The sequence below is a fragment of the Musca domestica genome, unplaced genomic scaffold (genome assembly GCF_030504385.1).
Source record: "Musca domestica strain aabys unplaced genomic scaffold, Musca_domestica.polishedcontigs.V.1.1 21, whole genome shotgun sequence".
Classification (NCBI taxonomy): domain Eukaryota; kingdom Metazoa; phylum Arthropoda; class Insecta; order Diptera; family Muscidae; genus Musca; species Musca domestica.
The window spans coordinates 11,270,693-11,292,445 of NW_026712258.1; the positions used below are offsets into that span (position 1 = coordinate 11,270,693).

Here is a 21,753-nt window from a genome sequence, read left to right on the forward strand (position 1 = left end):
GAGTACCCCGATATTGTCAATTTTAGCACCTTACCAAGCACTGACACAAATATTAAGGATTGCAAAGTTTTAAAGGAAATCGAATAGCTCTTTCTCTTTCTTTGAGTTAAATTTATTTGAAAATTTTGACCATTTGTGGTACCAGAGGTACAACAAGGAGTAGGTCGATATTGCCCACATAGGAACTCGATCTAAGATTGATAATAATACTATGATGTTCCAAGTTTGGTCCAAATTGGATACTCCCTTCGAGAGTTATCGTGCGTACCAGCCAGACAGAAGGACGGGCACCTCTGGATCGATTCCAAATGTCCTGAAACGGATTTGGTTCCAAGAGACCTTATTTCGATGAGGCACGTTTTGATCATATGACTGAGGGTATAAACAATATATGCTGCAGGTCAAGAGCGTGGTAACGTTCACCAAGGATGACAATCCTGGCCATTAAATTCTTAACAACCAAATCTGACCAAAAACTAGGAATCCATGCCAACGCTTTCTAAACAATTTCCGATATTAATTTCTTCTACCTCATATCTATATTTCTTTTTATACCCTACAACACTATGTGTTGGGGGTATTATAAGTTTGATTGGGCCAAAAATTATGTAACACCACGAAATATTGGTTTCCCACATAGGAAAGTATATATGGATCATCCTAGCTCGCCGAGCTGAGTCGATCTAGCTATGTATGTCCGTCCGTCCGTCTGTCCATGTTAATTTGTAATCACTCTACAGGTCGCAATTATGGCCTGATCTTCACGAAATTTGGAATGGAGGTCGGGGTTGGGCCAGAATAGAACCCTATTTCTTTTTGAGATGATCGCCAAATGTTTAGGGGTTGAAATGGACCAAATACTGAAAAAATGTCGGATTTTGCAGTAGCTATACAGGTCGCAATTATAGACCAATCGACGCGGAATTTCGCATGTAGCTAGAGTTTAGGACGGGGAAGAAGCCTACCAATTTGGGTGGTCATCGGATAATATTTAGCGGGTAAAATAGACCATATATTTTGTGTTGAAAAAATTCCAAATTTTTCATTAAACCGCGAATATTTTAAATCCCGGCGAAATCACAAAGCCATGACAAGGTTACTTCTGACCTTTACATTGATGTTAACATCGTACAAATCGGATATATAGCAAAATATGTGCGATACATATGTTTATCAAAGAAGATATGCTTGAAAGATCTCTTATATGTCGAGAACGGCTGAACTGATTTCGACAGTTCTCATTAACTCAGAATGGCCTCTTGGCAGGAAAGAAAAAACGTCTAAAAAAATCGCATAAAAATATCTCTCTAAAGATGAAAATATTGATTTTGTAAAATTTTCTCATATTTTTTCAATTTTGTCATATTTTTGGCATATTTTCATTTTGAATTAAACATTTGGTAATATTTCTACAGCTAACAAAACTAAGTAGTTGTGACATCTGAATATCATATACAGATCCCATTTATGGCCCGATCCTAACGAAATTTTGCATGGGGATAAGATGAGGGTCAGAATAGAAGCCTACTCTTTTTGGAGATGATCGCCATATATTTAGGGGTTGAAATGGACCCAAAAACTGCAAAATTGTCGGCAGGTCGTAATTATCGCCCGATCATCACGCATATTTGAAAGGGGGTTACCGGACATTGCAAAAGCCAAGCAGTTTTGGATGGCCATCCAAAAATATTCAATGTGTGAAGGAGTTTGCCAACTTTTGTAGACAAAATACGAAAATGTCCATTCCAGAGACTTTTTCGAGAATTCACAAATACAGGAAAGACGCACTTCTTCAATGTGTGAAGGAGTTTGCCAACTTTTGTAGACAAAATACGAAAATGTCCATTCCAGAGACTTTTTCGAGAATTCACAAATACAGGAAAGACGCACTTCTGACTATTTCGTTAACGCTGATTTCGTTGAAGAATATAGTCAAATGTCTGTATCTCATATAGATGCGTTTCAGTCAAAAACCAATAATAAATGTTAATCTTTTGCCACTTCTGAGAGATTATAGGTCTTTGGGAAATATTGGTTCCAGTTCTAGGAAGACCATTTACGACATCTACCAATAAATTGGAAATAAGCAAATTCGTTTGAGTTGCTATTATTCGAAAAATAGAGAACGAAACCTGATGGTTTTCTTTTATAATTTGTCACAATATCTTGTGGAATTCTTTCGAGTATCTCGCCTATATAAACTGTATCGTTTATTATAGTGTTGTAGGGTATTTAACGGTCGGCCCCGCTCGACTGTAGCCTTTGCTTACTTGTTTAATTCATTTTCTTGTCTTTTTCTCTCTCGCCTTCATCTTCTTTTGGATGATCCCAAAAATTGAAAGATTTTCGAGGTTTGCATTTCATTTAACTTTTTTTCGAAACTGTCTACCAATAATTTGCCACTTTTAGAGAATGTTATGTCATCCATTTTGATTGGGGATCTCTGTATATATTTTTCCTAAAACTTTTAAAAAATTCCCAAACATTCAAAATTATTACAAATGATTCTTCCTTCCATTTTTCCTTATTAACATGTTCTTTTCGTTGCATGTTTTTCATTTTAGCTGGCTATAGGATCATCGAATCGTTACAATGCAATCGGTTAAACCAAATGAATTGCCGCAAAATCCCTACGAGCGGACGAACATATTGGCACGATTATGTTTTTGGTAAGTTGATTTGGGTTCCATAGGTTCCATTTTATTTAAAGAACATATCCATTTCGTAATTTATACATTTTGATCAATCTATTTGTTGATTTGTAATCAATAATTTTTATATTCCGTTTCGTTTCCATAGGTACACACTGCCAACATTTTTTAAGGGACGTAAAAAAACTCTAGATACCAAAGATCTCTATCGGGCATTAAATGAACACAAATCAGGTAAATAAATAATTCCTTTTTATTTTTGGTGTAAATGTAAATGAATAATTTAAAATATTTTTTCGAATAATGAATATATTTTCGAATAAAAATCCGCATGATTTTAAATAAATAAACAAATAAAATAATATAATTTAATTTTCATATCATATCGGATGTTATATTGGTCAACCGTTTTTTTTTTTTTGGTATACGTTTTTATACAGGGTGAGATAATAAAACTGCAATAAAGTCAAACGTCATAATTTTTACATTTTTGTTTTAATTTTATTGAATGAGAGCAAAAAATGTCGGAAATAACATCAAATTTTAGAATAAGTTTAAATTTGTTCGAATTGGTTACCTTTAGCACGAAGCCGTCACACGCTTCCGAAAGTTGCTCTGCGGCATTTCGGCCCATTTCCGGCGAAGCGCTTGCTTGAGGTGATCGACACTTTGGTATTTTTAGTGCCAACCTTGCTTTCCAAAATACTCCAGACACAATAGACCATCGGATTGGTATCCGAAGATTTTTTTGGGCATTGTGCGCTAGAAATGAAGCGAGGAGCCTCATTTTGTATCCGTTCTTGGGTGGCGCGTGCTGAGTCCCGTTGGAATGTCCAAGGTGTGCGGCCAAAATGTTTGCGTGCCCAAGGCTTTAATACACCCTCCAGAATATTTTCGTGAAAATATTCGGCATTTGTTCTGATGCCACGGTCGATTAATACGAGCGGAGAGCGACCATCGGTTGTTATGGCGGCCCACACCATCACCATGGCCGGTGCTTGAATTCTGGTGGCCAACCGAAGGTGCACATTTTAAGCTGACCTCTTTGGCAAGAAAACACGATCATTTGTTTGTTTACAAACTGCTGGAATTTCAATGGCTTTACCCCGAGCTTATTTTTTAATATTTTCTGAATGGAATATTGCGATATGTTAGCTCACGAGCCATTTTTCGGCCACTTAGATCACTGGGTTTCGATCAAGTCGCTTCTTTACTTTTCGAACCATTTCTGCTGATGCAGTATCATGGTAACGAGCGATAGTACGAGACACAAAAGATGTATTCACATTTAAATGTTGGAGTGCTCTAACGAAATCACACTATCACGCTTAAATTCCATCACGAATAACTTTTTTTTTGGAAAATTCTCACCAAAATACTTTTAATGAACTGTCATTGGAAAAATTTTAACAGCTGTCGGACGAGTGGCTTACGAAGTTGGTTGCAGTTTTTTGATTTCACCCTGTAGGATTATAAAAATACCGAATATCGGTGGGTATCGTTATATGTGCGCTTTTAGCAAACGTTTACCTAAATATTAAACTTTCTGCCACCGAAGCTAGAATCCATTATGAACTACAAATACAAATTTTTTGACAAATCTTTGGAAAAATGTGACAAAAATCATCAAAACTCTGAATATCGGGTGGTACCAGTATATGGGGGGAGGGTATAAAAATACATGGACGGACATGCATAAATCGACCCAGAATGTGATTCTATGGAGATCACTAAAAGGAACTATGAGCCTTCCTCGTTTCCAAAGACTTAATGCGGGATATTACAATGTGACATAGGGTATAAAAATCCAGAACTGATAAATGCAACAGATAGCCACCTGTCATTGTTGATCGATTGCCTTCAACGAAAAATTACTGTACTAAATTGAGTTTTTTTTTTTGCTCGAGAATTTCAATCACTAGAATTGAATCAAATCAATAGGCGATTATTGCAGCAATGCAATATTTAATTGATTTCAATTGATTGTAACGTCATTGTGCCACATTGTGATAGACAAAGCAAAGTAAAAAACAACAACAAATAGATCGAAATTGCGACAATGACAGGGCCGTAGACAAAGAAACAGCGCATGTTTCTGTGAATACAAGTGAATGACTAAACATAAGTCTCTTAATGGAATGTTAGAAAACAGCAAATCAATTGAATTGGAATTGATCGTTTTGGTGATAAGAGAACGCCAATCGTTGACAAAACAATGTCACAACTGTCTGGCTCAGCTTAACCAGAACTGGGTTTCTTCCTCTAGCTTTCCTTTTTCTCATCAAATTTCAGATTATCGAGATCGTTGATTATCTAACGTTTCAAACTTTCCCGGATAGTAGTTCTCTCTACATACTCAAATAGTGTGGCGTATTTCACTGCACCAAATGCAATTTGATAGTTAAGGGCTATCAAGACTGTCCTATTACTCGACTTGTTCTAGTTTAGTGTTCGACTGATATGTGTGGGTATGGCGTAAATTGTGGTACTATGTTTGGACGGAATTCGGGTTTATGGTCGGCAACTGGATAACTTCCTCTGCTGCTGGGGATGAGTAAAGCCTTATGAGTCTGTGCTACTAGCAATGAGCCATCTGGTCCATTTCCAGGCTTCGGGAACGACGTGGGTGGCTAGCGACCGATTGAGAATTTTTGTTGTGTATTAAGTTGTTTAAACATTACCATATACAGCGCACTTCTTCGGATCAGTCATCGTTACGTTCTTAAAAGTTACCGTGGTCCTATCATCCTTTTTACCGGGGTTCGAGAGCGATTTAACTTCTACCCCCAGCTTACTCATATCGGTTCCATTGTTGCAACACTTCAGATGTTTTAGATTATCATGAGATTTGGTCTTATTTCCGGTATTTGAACAGCAGGTATTAGCGAGTGGCTGCAGCTTTGCCAATGTCTCGGAAAATCCGTACTGCTACCCGAACAACAGAAGGGATGAGCAGCTTTCTGAAGCTATATACACCAATAAACGCTGAATTCAGGCCAGTGAGATTTCTCATGGTAAAGGAATTGGCGGCGCTCAGAGGTTATGAAATCGGCGATTTTCTAATGAAGTCGATTATCGGGTGATGGTCTGACGTTATAGTCACGTTATGTATCAGAATGGGTGGCATTATGGTTAAGTTTGGGGAACAGTGACATTCTCCTCTTATTCGTGCGGAATGTGGAGCAGTCAACCTGTCGACCTGCATAAGTAATTTTTTGTCATAGGCTGTAGTACCGATTCCGAACTTCAAATGCGAAATAATTCCGTTGAATAACGTCGCTAATATCATCAAAATACCGAATAAAGGAGGTACCGTTATATGTGGGACATACGATATCGTGGACCTATATAGACAATTCTCTTCCAGTGGGCAAAATGCTCAGAAGGAACCCTTTGTGTGGATTTTCAGACAGTTCCATTGGAAAATGTGGCTAAAATCATGAAAATACCGAATAGCGGGGGGAACCGTTATATGGCGGCTTTACGATATCGTGGACCGATATAGCCCAAATTATATATACTTTATTAGGTCTAAAATAATTATTTCGATGAGTTAACAAAGGGAATGACGAACTTACTATACCCTCCATACTATGCATGGTGGAGTGAAATGAAAAAACATAACTTGGGTGGTGAGGTAGCCGAAGGAGCATTCGAAAGGAATATTCGAACTTGACGAAAGTTTAATGCGAAGTTAACAATGTACCAAGTTAGGATCAAATAAGTAGAAAAGCTGTAAGTTTGGCCGGGCCGAACTTTCAATACCCTCCACCACTTGGAACGAATTTGGCAATTCCTAAAAATCTGTTAAAAAATCTGTTAAAATCTTAAAAATACCGAATGTAGCTGTTATATTAGAGTCCATACGACGACATGGACCTGCATAGGAAACTTTTGTCATAAGCCATTTCAATATTCAAATGCGAAACTTAAAAAAATCGGTAAATAATGTAGCTAAAATCATCAAAATACCGAATATCGGGAGGTACTGTTATACCGACATGGACCTGCACAGACAATCCCCTGTCGTAGGCTGTAGCATCCATTACGAACTTTAAATACCAAATTTGAAACAATTCCGGTGAATAATGTCGCTAAAATCATCAAAATACCGAATATAGGGATGTACCGTTGTATGGAGGCTGTACGAAGACGTGGACCTGCACAGACAATCTCCTGTCATAGGCTGCCATTACGAACATAAAATACGAAATTTGAAAGAATTCCGATGATTATTGTCGGTAAAATGATCAAAATACCGAATTTCGGGAGGTACCGTTATGTGGGGGTTATACCAAAACCTGGACCTATATGGCCCATTTTCAATACCAAAAGTCCTGCAGACATAATATATATTTGATGGTGCTGATCAAGAATATATATACATTGTGGGGTCTAAAATGTATATTTTGAGGTGTTACAAATGGAATGACAAACTTAATATAACCTCCATACTATGGTGGAGGGTATAAAAATGTACAACTACACAAGGCAGAATAAAGCTACCTCCTAAATACAGAATTGCATCTTCCTACTTGATTTGAAGTTGAACAACCTTTCTTATTGAGTCATGGATTTTGATAGTTCGCTTCACGACTATTGTTACCACAAAAGGCAAAATGTCCGTAAGCACAGCAACAATAATTGAGAACTCTTCTGTTCCTCTTAATGCCAATAATTTGTAATATTCTGTATGGCACTTCATTTTTCACTACTTTCGCAAAAAAAGATTTGTTTACATTGATCCTTATAAATAACGAAATCGAAAAATGTTCATCGTTCCCACATGTAACACCATTTTTATGTGTTTACAATTTCTTATTTTTTTTTTTTTCCAAAATGTGATTGGAATTTTTTTGTTCGTCCAGTTCACGCCATGTAAAATTGTTATCTGTGAGGCGAGTTCGTTGATCTGTGGTGTCAATTAAGAAGATGAATTTCGAGAGTGCCATGACATTCGGTTTCATCATTTGCATACATACTGCATATTTTCAAGCAGCTTTTCTTCGTCGTTCATACATATGTATATATGTAAATATGTACTTTATTATAAAATAATATTTTTCGCCTAAAAAAAAGGCAAGTGACTTGACGTAATCTGAGAAAAATATTTATGTCTTCACTTCACTTTTATTGCAGTTATTTCACAACAATTAACGGAGTATGACCCATATTCTTTTAATATTGTTCAATTACTAAAATAGGTGAACTAGATTCGGATCATTTTTTTATTTGAGACAATTTTGCAATATCGCCCATTCTTCCATTAGTAGCCAGAGCAAGTAGTGAGAATCGTTTTGATTGTTGTTTGATTCATGCCATTCAACCTAGATCTTTTGTGTCTTTCAAGAGGCAATGACGTATCCAGATGATTGTCTTGACACTTTTCTGGAACATTTGATTGGCAAAATTCTCAATAAGTCTGGTGGGCCTCGAACAAATTTTGAAATATTTCGAGGAGAAATCTACTAAGAATTACAGACAAAATTTTGTTGTTACTTAATATTTTGCTGAAAACTAATTTAGAATATTTCAATCGGTATGGCCGAAACTGGAGAATGGTTTTTTCATTATCGAGGTCACATTTTGATATTTTGTGGGAAAGGTACCAGAGGCAGTGTGGCAATTTTGTCTACTTTCGCACCTGACCTTCCATTGATACAGGTGTTGCGCTGTTCGATGTTTGTTCGAAATTAGATACTCCTCTGATACATACATACTGCGATTTATACTTTACTGAAAATGTTGATGCTTTTTGTTTGAGTAATCGGGAAAACTGGACGGATATATCTTATATTCAAATTAAATCAATGGTTGGTAAAAATATTGAGATCTACGATGTTTAAAGAAAATCTTCGATTTGTTTAGCATGTTATGAGCGTTGAAGTTATTCAAAATTTTTACGCTTTATGGGAAAGTTATCAGTAGGAGATTTTCTTGCACAACCTAAGGCGCTGCTTCAAATATTTAGGAGTGCAAAATGTGAGCAGATTTGTATGCCACCTTTTTGCCTTCTATAAAGTATAAGGTTTCTATAAGGGGAAAATTCATCAGATTATAAAAGGAGAGCTAATAAATAAGTAAAACACTTGAGTTCGGTCGGGGCAAACTTTTAATACCATCCAAGATCTTGAAAATTTTCGAAAAAAAACCGTCGAAAAATACCTCTTTAATGAAATTCGTTATATGGGGGTTATACGAAGACGTGGACCTATATAGAAAATTTTTCGTCGTAGGTTATAATACCGATTCCGAACTTTAAATACGAAATTTAAAACAATTGCGTTGAATAATGTTGCAAATAACATCAAGATACCGAATATCGGGAGCTACCGTTACATAGGGGATATATGATATCGTGGACCTATACAGACAAATTCTCCATTGAAAATTTGGCTACAATCATTAAAATACCGAATATCGGGAGGTACCGTTACACGGGTAATATACGAAATCTTGGACCTATATAGACAATTCTCTTCCAGGGTGTAACATACTGAGAAGGAACTTGTGGTGTGGATTTTCAGACAATTCCATTGAAAAATGTAACTTGAATAATCAAAATACCGAATATCGGGGGCACCGTTATATGGGGGCTATACGATATCGTGGACCGGAATAGCCAATCTTCGAACTTGAGCTTGCCTGTAGACAAAAGACTGATCTGTGCAAAACTTTAGTTTTTTATTTAAATTCGTTTTGACTCTAGCGTGATTACAACAGACGAACGCACGGATAGGGCTAAATCGTCTTTGAATTTTATGCTGATCAAGAATATATATACTTTGTTAGGTCTAATATTATTATTTCGATGAGTTACAAACGCAATTACGATCTTAAAATACCCTCCATGCTGTGTATGGTGGAGGGTGTAAAAAAGAGTACACGTCTATCGTCGTATTGAAAGTTTACATCGCAAAATAACGAAGGTACAAGGGGAGTGTTACATTTTTTGATGGAGGGAGTGTTACATTTTTGGTTGAAAAATATAATTCTCAAGCAATTAAACAAATGGGTCTTTTTGGTTTTTATACCCTCAGCCATATGGCTAGAGAGGGTATATATCATTTGATATGGCCAAAACATGCCATTTTTAGACCCTAGATCTCTTTAGACCAAATCCGTTTTAGAACATTTGGAGTTGATCTAGTGATGTCCGTTCGTCCATCTGTCTGGCTGATGCGCACGACAACTCTCGAAGGGAGTATTTGGTCCAAACTTAATACATCGTAATATTATTATCAAACTTAGATCAAGTTCGGAGATGGGCAATATCGGTCCACTCCTTCTGTCCTAAGAATCGTAGAAATTTTCAAAAAAATATTTTACTGCACAGGAATAGAAATTATAATCCGATTTTGCTCCAACTTTCCAAATCCTAATATTTGCATCAGTGCGAAAATGGGCAATAGCGTTTGACTCCATCAAGTAAAGTAAGGGGTCAAAATTTTGAATAACTATAACTCTTATAATATGTGATATAAGAGCCCGATTGTCTCCAAACTACACAGATCACAACCCAAGGTTTAGAGTGAAGATGGAATATATAGGTCCACTCATTCTGGTACTGGTTCTGGTTAAAAATTTGAACACCCATGAAGCTCATAAAACGCAAAATTAACATTCGATTCCATTTAGACTTGCACATCTGAATATTTCCATCAATACAGGATCTGTTATAATAACGGTAGAGATCGGACTATTCCTTCTGAAACCTCCCCCAAAATATAAAATCCGAAATAAGCATCAGATTCTCTTAATCTTTCACACATCCTATTATTTCCCCTAACAAAATATGTGTTGTGAAGATGGAATATATCGGTCCACTCCTTCTTGTAACTCCCCCATAAAAAGCGAAAATAACATCCGATTCCATTCAAGACTTTGTACATCTCAATATTTCCATCAAACACAAGATCTGTTATAAAGGTGGTAAGATCGGACCATTTGTTTTGCTACCTGCCCAAATAGGGTTCAAGATAGATGAAAAACAAAATGCACAAAGAAAGCGAAATAAGCATTCGACAAAAAAGTTTTACTATAGATCCATTAAGACGCCAAAAGTTTAAATCTTAGCTAAGTGGTATGTTTACATTACCCTGAATTATTCGGCTAGTTTGGCTTCCAAATGATTTTTTCGGAGAATATTCGAAAATAGTTTCATATACCAAAAATCATTGGTTTAAAATTAATTAGAAATTGAATAATTTTGGGAAATTTTCTGGGGGATTTTTATAATTCAATTTCATTTTTAACACAAATTGGTTAACCATAATATTTTATGGTTTAAATGGTGATCGCTGTTTTTTTTTTAGCGCCAGACAGATTGATTCCGTTGAAATTGTGAAGTGTTAATGAACTTTTGTTTATGCTTCATCATCACCTAAAGAAAAAAAAAATTAAAAATGAAACAAAAAACGTAAACAAATGACTTCGTCACCATAACACAGATATGTTTGAAATTTTGTTGCCAGCGGTGATTTAGTGATTTTTTTCTTTGTATTCGCTTGTTTGAATATTGATTAAGAATCGTTAGCCAGACTCTCGGACAATGGAATTAAACGACACCAAAAGACAACAATTTGTCAAAGTTGTTAGATTAGTTTCGTTTTTTTTTTGGTCATGTGAACATCTAGTAATGGTGATAGTAATTAAATGTGATGTTAGAACAAGTGAGAGAAAAGAGTGGGAAAGAAATAGGGAGAGAAGTTGTATTTTTTGTAGAAAGATGATATTTTGTTGAATAATTAAAAAGATCTTAGAAGAGTGTAGAAAATTAAAAATTCGAGGAAATTGAAGCAGATTACGAAAGTAGAGCTAAAAAGTAGCTTTTAATACCCAGTCCTATTGCGTAAAGAAGACATTTTTATATAAAAGTATCTGAATTCAAACGGGTTACATTTTAAACTAACTCTGCAAATACCGATTTTTAGAAAAATCCTTGAAAAAATGTGGCGAAAATCGTACCGTTCATTTTCAATACCAACCATCCTAGACACAATACAAATTGTTCTGCCAAATTTTGAAGCTCTACATCAAATAATGTGGGCTGTATCGTATCGATTTCAATAGACAGGCGTACAGACAGACGGATATCGTTAAATCGACTTAGAATTTTATGCTGATCATAAACTCACATAAAGAACGGCCTTAAATGTCTAGTATACAGGGTGAGATAAAAAACTGCAACAAAGTCAAACGACATTTTTTTTTAAATTTAATTGAATAAACGGCCAATGAAACCGTCACACGCTGTCCGATGGTTGCTCTGCGGTATTTTGGCCCATTCCCGGCGAAGCGCTTGCTTGAGGTGATCGACACTTTGGTATTTAAAGTGCCAACATTGCTTTCCAAAATACTCGACACAATAGTCTAATGGACTGGCATTCGGAGATTTTAGTGGCCATTGTGCGCTGGAAATGAAGCGAGGAACCTCATTTTGTAACCATTCTTGAGTAGTGCTGAGTCCTGTTGAAATGGCCAAAATGTTTGTGTGTTCCAGGCTTTATACACCCTCCACGGTCGATTTATACGAACAGAGAGCGATTATAGCGGCCCACACCATCACAATGGTTGGCGTTTGAGTTGTGGTGACCTACCGAAGGTGCACATTTCCAGCTGACTTCTTGGCAAGTAAACACGATCATTTTGTTTGTTTACAAACTGCTGGACAACGAATGTTTTCTCATCGGAGAAAACCAAATTCGGCAGTTCACCACTTTCGGCCAATCGAAGCAACTCTTTAGCGCTTTTGAGTCTATTTTCTTTCTGTTGCGGTGTAAGTTTTTGCACTTTTTAGAATTTCAATGGCTTTACCCCTAGTTCATTTTTCAATATTTGCCGAATGTAATATTGCGAATATGTTCAGCTCATGAGCCATTTTTCGGCCACTGTGACGCGGGTTTCGATCAAGTCGCTTCTTTATTTTTCGAACCATTTCTGTTGATGTTGCTGTTTTCTTCCGTCCACTTCCTTGACGTCGGGTTACGCTACCAGTATCACGGTAACGAGCGATGGTACGAGACAGAAAAGATTTATTCACATTTAAATGCTGGAGTGCTCTTACGATAGCCACTTGTGGTTTTCCAGTCAAATATAAAGAAATCGCACTAACACGAAATAATTCCATCGCGAATAATTTTTTTTCTGGTGAATTCGCACCAAAATGCTTTTCTACGCTTGTAAACAATATAATGAGCTGTCACTGGAATAATTTTAACAGCTGTCGGACGAGCAGTCTGAAGTTGGTTGCAGTTTTTCTTACGATTTTATGCTAAAATTCCCCAACAAAATATGAAAAAAGATCCCTTTGTTGGCTTGCTTGGGGACTGAAATTTTAAAAATTGAAATCTTGGATTATTATAAGTAATATTGGCGATGATACTATATAAGTAAAATGTGAGGATTTCAAGAAATATTAGTACGAAAACATCCAAAAAATGTGTTAAGAGGGTAGAACTCTACCACTCTAGTTAGGTTTCTTTGCGGTGTTAACTTTTAAAACGCCAATGCACGTGACTTCCATTTAAAATCCACCGCTTAAATAATATACTGATTTTCCTGCAATCATATTTTGTGTTGCACAGTGTAATTTTTGATACTATTGTCTTTGTTTTCCCCAGTAGAACATCACGTTTTATCGCTTATTCTTGAAAGAGGTGTATGAAAGTTATCATGAATATTTAAAACAAAACTGGAACAATAGCTCATAAAATATGCCAAAAATATAAATCAATATTCAGCACAAACATCTAAAATTTATTCCGATATGTTAATTAAGAGAATACATTCAAAGAGAGCTGAATAATGAAAAACAAAAAAGAAATAAGCCTCTCACATCAATAGCAATCTTGTGTAGAAAACATTTCAGATATTCTATTCAAAATTCAGAGAATAATTATCTAGACGCATATCTAAGAAATAACAGTGGCTAAAATGTAAAAAATTGGTATGAGAAACAAGGTTTTTGAAAAATTTGTACTAAAACTCCACAAAATAAACATTTTAAAGTTGAAATAAGAATATTTTTCTTCGTCCATGATAAACAAATCAATTGGAAAAAAATTTTCGAAGACTAAACATTGATTCGAAATTTCGTATCCCCGTCACGAAAGGTCAAGATTTTTAATACTAAAGACATTTCTAATGAATAAAATCAATTTTTTGGTTTTTTCAAACTTCGATCAAATCAATATTTTTACCAATATTAGATCTCGTGTGAGGTTGGTCCATATCAGTCCACTTTTTTGTTACCTTCCACATTCGGTTATAACCTCACTATGTAGTTGGGCACTGTATTTTTAATATCCTCCACCAAATTATGGAGGGTTATTACGTTTGTCATTCCGTTTGTAATACCTCGAAATATATATGTTAGACCCTACAAAGTATATTCGTGATCGGCATAAAATTCTATGTCGATTTAACGATGGTCGTCCGTCTGTGTGAATCATTCTAGCTTACGGACGAAATTAAGTTTTCATAGGTTGATAACATTTTACTCAGGTGTGTGTTTGGTCTGCAGGACTTTTGTTATTGAAAATGAGATATAGGTCGGTTTCTTCGTATGGCCCCACACAACGATATTCCCCTATATATTCAATATTTTGAAGATTTTAGTGATTTTATTCACCGGAATTGTTTCAAATTTCGTATTGTAAGTTCCTAATAGATACTACGGCCTGTAACAGCTGTCATAATTTTGAATATAGCTTCTATGATTGATATAGCACCTATACAGGGTGAGATGAAAAAACTGCAATCAACTTCAGACTGCTGTCAGTTCTAAGCTGCACGTCCGACAGCTGGTAAAATTATTTCAGTGACGGCTCGTTATATTGTTTACAAGCGTACAAAAGCTTCTTGAGAATTTTCCAGGAAAATAAGTTATTCGTGATAAAATTCAAGCGTGATAGTGTGGAAAACCGCAAGAGGCTATCTGGTAGCGTAGCCCGACCCCAAGGAAGTGGACGGAAGAAAACACCAGCAGAACTACACCTTCGGTTGGCCACCAGAACTCAAGTGCCGGCCATGGTGATGGTGTTGGCCGCCATAACAACCGATGGTCGCTCTCCGCTCGTATTAATCGATCGTGGCATCAGAATAAATGCCGAATATTATCGTGAAAATATTCTGGAGGGTGTATTAAAGCCTTGGGCACGCAAACATTTTGCCGTAGACCTTGGACATTCCAACAGGACTCAGCACTATCGCACTCAGCTCGCGCCACCCAAGAATGGTTACAAAATGAGGTTCCTCGCTTCATTTCCAGCGCACAATGGCCACCAAAATCTCCAGATACCAATCCGTTGAACTATTGTGTCTGGAGTATTTTGGAAAACAAGGTTGGCACTAAAAAATACTAAAGTGTCGATCACCTCAAACAAGCGCTTCGCCGGGAATGGGCCAAAATACCGCAGAGCAACATTCGGGCAGCGTGTGATGGTTTCATTGGCCGTTTGAAGGCCATAATTCGTGCCAAAGGTGACCAATTCGAACAAATCTAAACTTATTATAAAATTTGATGCTTTTTCCGACATTTTTTGCTAAAAAGACGAAAATGTTGCTTCATCAGCTATATTCCGGTCAGGTGTATGTTTTTGCATGGTCGAAACACTCTTCGACTTCGAAAACGGTTTAATTGAATTTTGTTTTGGTTAGTTTTTCTATTCCAATGTACCATTTATACAGTTCTTAAATTTCTTACAGTGGTTATATATTTTAACATTATAGGCTTGAGTGACTTAATATTGTCACTCATACCCCTGAAACGATATATACGACATCTGCTGATGAGAATATTTTCGATGACAAGCGGTGAGAGCATTCCCTCGCCTATATTTTCATTAGTCTATGTTAGAAGTGTACTCGGCAAGAGTAGAATCTGCTCGATCACACTCGCACTTATTCGAGCTGGTACCTCTATGAATATTTCATAGAAAACGAATCGATATAGTCTAAACTTGGTCCATGGTAATAATTACATCCGACTAACATCAGAATCGATTAGGTCCGTAGACATTTTAATATAGTCTCCATATAACTGTGCCGCCATATTGAAGTTGTTTTGACGGTTTAAGGAATATTTTTGAACAGAATTTGCTGTTAAGAATTTGGTCAAATTCGGAGTTGGCAAGGAGTACTATTTCCTATGACAGAAAATAACCTGTTGTTAGCTATATTTTTTAATAGAATTATCTAAAACTTGGTATTCGAAGTTCGTAATAGGCACTCGCTGGCAAATAACTGCCTATAGAGGTCAACGTATCTCCAGATATTCCTACGGCATTTTTCAATGTATTTTTTTACATTTTGCAAGTTTCTTCCAAATGGTTCGGCATGTTCGAACTTTGCTGCTTTTTTATTTGTTAATAATCATAACTTAACTCAGTACTTAAACTATTAAACTATTGTATTTATGACATTAAATGACATGGAAACATTTTCTACGGCGTCACTTAAATATTTATTTTGTAATGGTTCTTATTAAAAAAAAAAACCGTCCTCTCTGTAATGAAATAGTTTTAAGTAAATACTCCAAATTTTTGCCATTTTAAAATACTTGTTGTGTCTTTTGCAAATATTTATTTGGTATTTACTTACCTGACATTCAGGTAGTCAACAATCGCCAACAGCCAAGTCAATAATTCTAAAATTCGTGCATGACATGAAGACACAAAATTTCAATATCCATGGGAGCCCCCGCAATGACGTAATTTTGTTGTGAAATGTTTTAAAATTCCCCGCAACTGGCGTAGATGGATCGATTTACACAGGCAATGCAAATAGAAATCCAAATATTTTTTAATATGCTTTTATTTAACATGTTTAAGTTTTAATTCGTTGGCTTTATTCTTTTTATTTCGTTGCAGAAACCCTGGGAAATGAAATGTGCCAGTCATGGCAAAAGGAATTGGACAAAAAGGCGAATTCCAAGAAACAGCCCAGTCTACTGAGAGCCACAACGCGTGTGTTCGGTTGGCGTTTTGCCTTTTTGGGATTTTTATTATTCATTCTGGAATTGGGTTTAAGGTAAGCTTTTATCAGAATATCTAATTCAATATGGCGTATGCATTAGGGATTTGCCATACCATTTTGATGATCGATATAAAAATATAAAAACACAAAAATGGTAGATCGAATCTTTGGGTATGGGATGAAAGCTATTTCATTGAATTGTCTCAAATAGAAAATTTGAGTTAAAACGGGATGATTCTTTTTCGAACGGCTTTGAAAAGATTCTAAAAATATCTAGGAATTGTTAGTGAGAGTCCAGTAAAAGAAGAGCAAAAGTCGCTCAGAATTGATCATTTGAAATCAATATGAATATTGAATTCTTGATATTGGTTAAAAATATATAGAAGACATATTTAAAACTGTACCGAATGACACCACTTGACCATCACTCCGAAATTGTAAATATTTAGACTTTTTCAGAACATACCGCTTCAAAATTCTCATTTCTTGTCTCTTCACATACATGATCAACTCCATTAAAAAATGGGGTTTCCGTGGTCTTGCAAACATCATTTTATGTGAAGAATATACAAAAATTTATCGTTGCATACTTTTTGGCGGGTATGAAAATCAAAATTGCAAATTGCAGGCTGTAAGTTCAGCCGGCCCGAACTTTGAATACCATCCACCATTCATCATCAATATAGGGTGGAACTGTTATATGGGACTATACCGAAATGTGGACCTGCACAGACAATTTTATGCCTTAGGCTGCAGTATCCATTACGAATACCAAATTTGAAACAATTCTGAAGAATTATGTCGCTAAAATCATCAAAATACCAAATGAAGGGATGTGCCTTTATATGGGGGCTGTACGAAGACCTGGACCTACATGGCCCATTTTCAATACCAAAAGTCCTGCAGACATAATATACATTTGAGTAAAATGTTATCAATCTACTTCTATTCGTTCGGAAGCTAGAGTGAATACCACAGACGGACAGACGGACGGACATCGCTAAATCGACATAGAATTTTATGCTGATCATTTTATGGGGTCTAAAATGTATATTTCGAGGTGTTACAAACGGCATGACAAATTTAATATACCCTCCATACTATGGTGGAGGATATAAAAATATTTATTGGAGCAATAGTTATATCGGACCGAGTTTCATCAAATGGAAAAACTCAGTTGAATATGAAAAAATCTTCTATCGAAGCTGTATAAAAATCTGAGCCGATCTCTATACATATAGGCAGAGGTATTTTCGAGCAGTATCTAATGCCCGGCGTCAAATATCATTGTTGTGGAGTGAATATTACCCTTGTGAGGGAATTTAAACCCCAAATCGGATAAAACATATAAATGGGAGCTATAGCTATATCTGAACCGATTTACACCAAATTTCAAGTACTGGTTTCTGTATCCTAATCTGAACCGATCTCGATAAAATTTGATAGAGGTATTTTCGAGCAGTTTCTGATATCCAGTACCAAAAATAATTTTGTGGAATGCATATTACGCATCTGAGGAATTTAAAACCCCAAATCATATGAAACATATATATGGGAGCTATAGCTATATCGAGCAGATTTTCTCCAAATACGATGTACTTGCTCCTAGACTGAATTCGGTAGGATGTACCAAAATGCAGGTCATTTGGACTTATATTGGCCATTTAGTGCACAATTAACCTGAAATCGATTGAAGATATATGAAAGCTATATCTAAATCTGATCCGATTATCACCAATTTTAATGGGGTTCGTCCTTGGGCCAAACAAATATTCTTTGCAAAATTTCATCTCAATCGGATAATAAATGACATTGTTTGTATGTGTACAGACGGACTGACATGCATAAATCGACTCAGAAAGCGGTTCCTCAAAAGTAACTATGGATCTGTTGGAATGTCCAAGGTCTGCGTGCCCAAGGTTTTAATACACCCTCCAGAATATTTTCGCGATAATATTCCGCATTTATTCTGAAGCCACGGTCCATTAATACGAGCGGAGAGCGACCATCGGCTATTATGGCGGCCCACACCATCACCATGGCCGGCGCTTCAGTTCTGGTGACCAACCGAAGGTGCACATTTTCAGCTGACCTCTTTGGCAAGTAAACACGATCATTAAGTTTGTTTAAAAACTGCTTGACAACGAATGATTTCTCATCGGAGGAAACCTAATTCGGCAGTTCACCACTTTCGGCCAAGCCAGGCAACTATTTAGCTCTTTTGAGTCTAATTTCTTTCTGTTGCGGTGTAAGTTCTTGCACTTTTTGGAATTTCAATGGCTTTACCCTGAGCTCATTTTTTAATATTTGCCGAAGGGAATATTGCGATATGTTCAGCTCACGAGCCATTTTTAGACCACAGCGACGCGTGTTTCGATGAAGTCGCTTCTTTACTTTTCGAACCATTTTTACTGATAATGCTGTTTTCTTCCGTCCACTTCTTTGAAGTCGGGCTATGCTACCAGTGTAACACGGTAACGAGCGATGGTACGAGACACAAAAGATTTATTCACATTTATGTGCTGAAGTGCTCTAACGATAGCCTCTTGTGGTTTTCCAGCCAAATATAAGGAAATCACACTATCACGCTTGAATTCCATCACGAATAACTTTTTTTCTGGTGAATTCGCACCAAAATGCTTTTGTACGCTTGTAAACAATATAATGAGCGGTCACTGGAATAATTTAAACAGCTGTCGGACGAGTGGCTTAGAAATGTCTACAGTCTGAAGTTGGTTCCATTTTTTCCATCTCACCCTGTATATACTTTGTGTGGTGTAAAATGTATATTTCGATGAGCTACAAACGGAATGACAAACTTAATATACCCTCCATACTATGGTGGAGGGTATAATTAATCTGGGGTTAAAAAACCCTTTTGCAGCTTAATTGTTTGACCTAATACCAACAACTCCACCGTCATAGACCATACCAAAGCGGCTGAGAACGTGAACTTGGAACGTACCGTTATATAGGGGTTATTCGGAAATAAATACTAGCTTTAAATACCTTCTCCCGGAAGGTTTTCTACACTCAAAGAAAACATCATTCTTAGCGAAATCTGGGTAATGAGGACAGAAAGCGGGCATAGCCTCAGGGTTGCATAGTTAAACGCAGCTGTTCTACTTCCTAATTGTACCATGTATGTTACAATAGGGTCTTCAAAATTGGAAGAATTAGGCGCCGCTGTTATTATTTCTGGAAAGTGAATAGTTGTCCACTTCATCAAAGAATATTCTATTGGACACCCAAAGTAATTTCGCAACCAAAAGAGTAGCAATGTAACAACCTTTAACATTTCACTGGACCAATGGCGCTCCATGTCACATTTAATCCTTTAAAGCCGTCATGATTGCTTTATTAGAATCTGTGACAGCTTCTGATTGGTTATTCAACAAAACTCGAACAAAACATTTGTTGTAAATTTACGCATGCGGAAAATGTGTCCACATCAATAACCGTTTCATTCATTCCTCCGCATTGCAGTGTGGCATGACATGTGTCATTGCTAATTATTATCGGTCGTTTCATTTGGTTTCTTTTGTTTTTCCATTTCAGAACGTCACAACCGCTGTTTCTCATGGGCCTGATAGCTTACTATTCGAAGGGTGAACAAGAGATACAAACGGCTTATCTGTATGCCGCGGGAGTTATAGCGTGCAGTGCGGTGAATGTCATGTTTATGCACCCCTACATGCTGGGCACGATGCATGTGGGCATGAAGATACGCGTGGCCATGTGCAGTCTGATCTATCGAAAATCGTTGCGCCTGAGCAAGACTGCTCTGGGAAGTACCACTGCTGGTCAGGTGGTCAATTTGATATCGAATGATGTTGGACGTTTGGATTTGGCAACGATTTTCATCCACTACCTTTGGGTGGGACCCATGGAGACGTGCCTGATAACGTATCTGATGTATAGAGAGGTAGGTGGTGGACCATCCGATCCGCCAACAATTTTATAATCTTCTCCTTTTTACAGATTGGCATTGCAGCTGTATTTGGTGTGGCCTTTATGTTGATGTTTATCCCCCTGCAGGGTTGGTTGGGCAAAAAAACATCCGTTCTGCGTCTGCGTACCGCCTTGCGTACCGATGAACGTGTCCGCATGATGAATGAAATCATCTCCGGCATACAGGTCATTAAAATGTATGCCTGGGAGTATCCCTTTGGCAAGATAGTGGCCTATGCCCGCAAAAAGGAGATCAACAGCATTCGTCACTCGTCGTATATTCGCGGCATCCTCTTGTCGTTCATAATGTTCCTAACTCGCGTATCGATTTTCCTCAGTTTGGTGGGCTATGTTCTGTTGAGTAATTTCCTAACACCGGAACAGGCCTTTGTGATAACAGCCTATTATAATATTTTAAGGACAACGATGACAGTATTCTTTCCTCAGGGTAATGTGGAAATTGTTACATCTATTCGAACTCTAATAATGGATCTTTGTTTTTTGTTGCCTCTAGGTATCTCTATGATGGCTGAAACATTGGTCTCCATAAAACGTATTCAAAACTTTATGTTGTACGAAGAAACTCAGGTTGTGGACAAATCTGCCGATTATATTAACTATGATGGCAGTAATCAGTCGACAGTGGTGAAAGATGATGATAAAATCTTGGAAGAAGAAGATGCCGAAAAACAGCCACTGGTCTCAAATGGTCATGCCACACTTTCACAGGCTGGCATTTTCATCAGCAACGTAAAGGCCAAATGGGATCCCGATGTAAGCGAATACACTTTGGATGATGTCAATTTGCGTGTACAACCCGGCACCTTGGTGGCCATTATTGGCCCAGTTGGCTCGGGAAAATCGAGGTAATACATTACAGGAATTTAATGTAACAAATGCGATAGGTACAACTTTTCAAGGGTGGACTGTGAAGTGGCTTTTGTTTTTTATACGACTTATAGGACAACAACATAATCATGTTATTTTAATATTTGTTGATCTTTTACTAAATTATCCTATGATGATTTCTACGTCAAGCCAATTAGTTAAAGGAAAATAGCCGAACGTTTCTCCCCAACGATTTGTAACCTAAAATATTAGGATATGCAAAGTTGGAGCAAAAACGGATCATCCTTTCTCTTTTGTAGTAAAATATTTTTTTGGAGTGGACCGA

At 36.8% G+C, this 21,753-nt stretch overlaps 1 protein-coding gene across 2 annotated transcripts in view; it reads left to right on the forward strand.

The window, feature by feature from the left end:
• Positions 1 to 21,753, forward strand: part of LOC101896539 (probable multidrug resistance-associated protein lethal(2)03659) — a 62,833-nt gene that overhangs the window by 33,450 nt on the left and 7,630 nt on the right. For both annotated transcript variants that reach the window (XM_059122720.1, XM_059122721.1), the window contains exons 2-7: positions 2,565 to 2,669; positions 2,800 to 2,885; positions 16,523 to 16,682; positions 20,187 to 20,553; positions 20,610 to 21,027; positions 21,094 to 21,445. In XM_059122720.1, coding sequence (XP_058978703.1) covers positions 2,593 to 2,669; positions 2,800 to 2,885; positions 16,523 to 16,682; positions 20,187 to 20,553; positions 20,610 to 21,027; positions 21,094 to 21,445 — 1,460 coding nt within the window. In that variant the 5' untranslated portion in view covers positions 2,565 to 2,592. The remainder of the gene's footprint in view (positions 1 to 2,564; positions 2,670 to 2,799; positions 2,886 to 16,522; positions 16,683 to 20,186; positions 20,554 to 20,609; positions 21,028 to 21,093; positions 21,446 to 21,753) is intronic.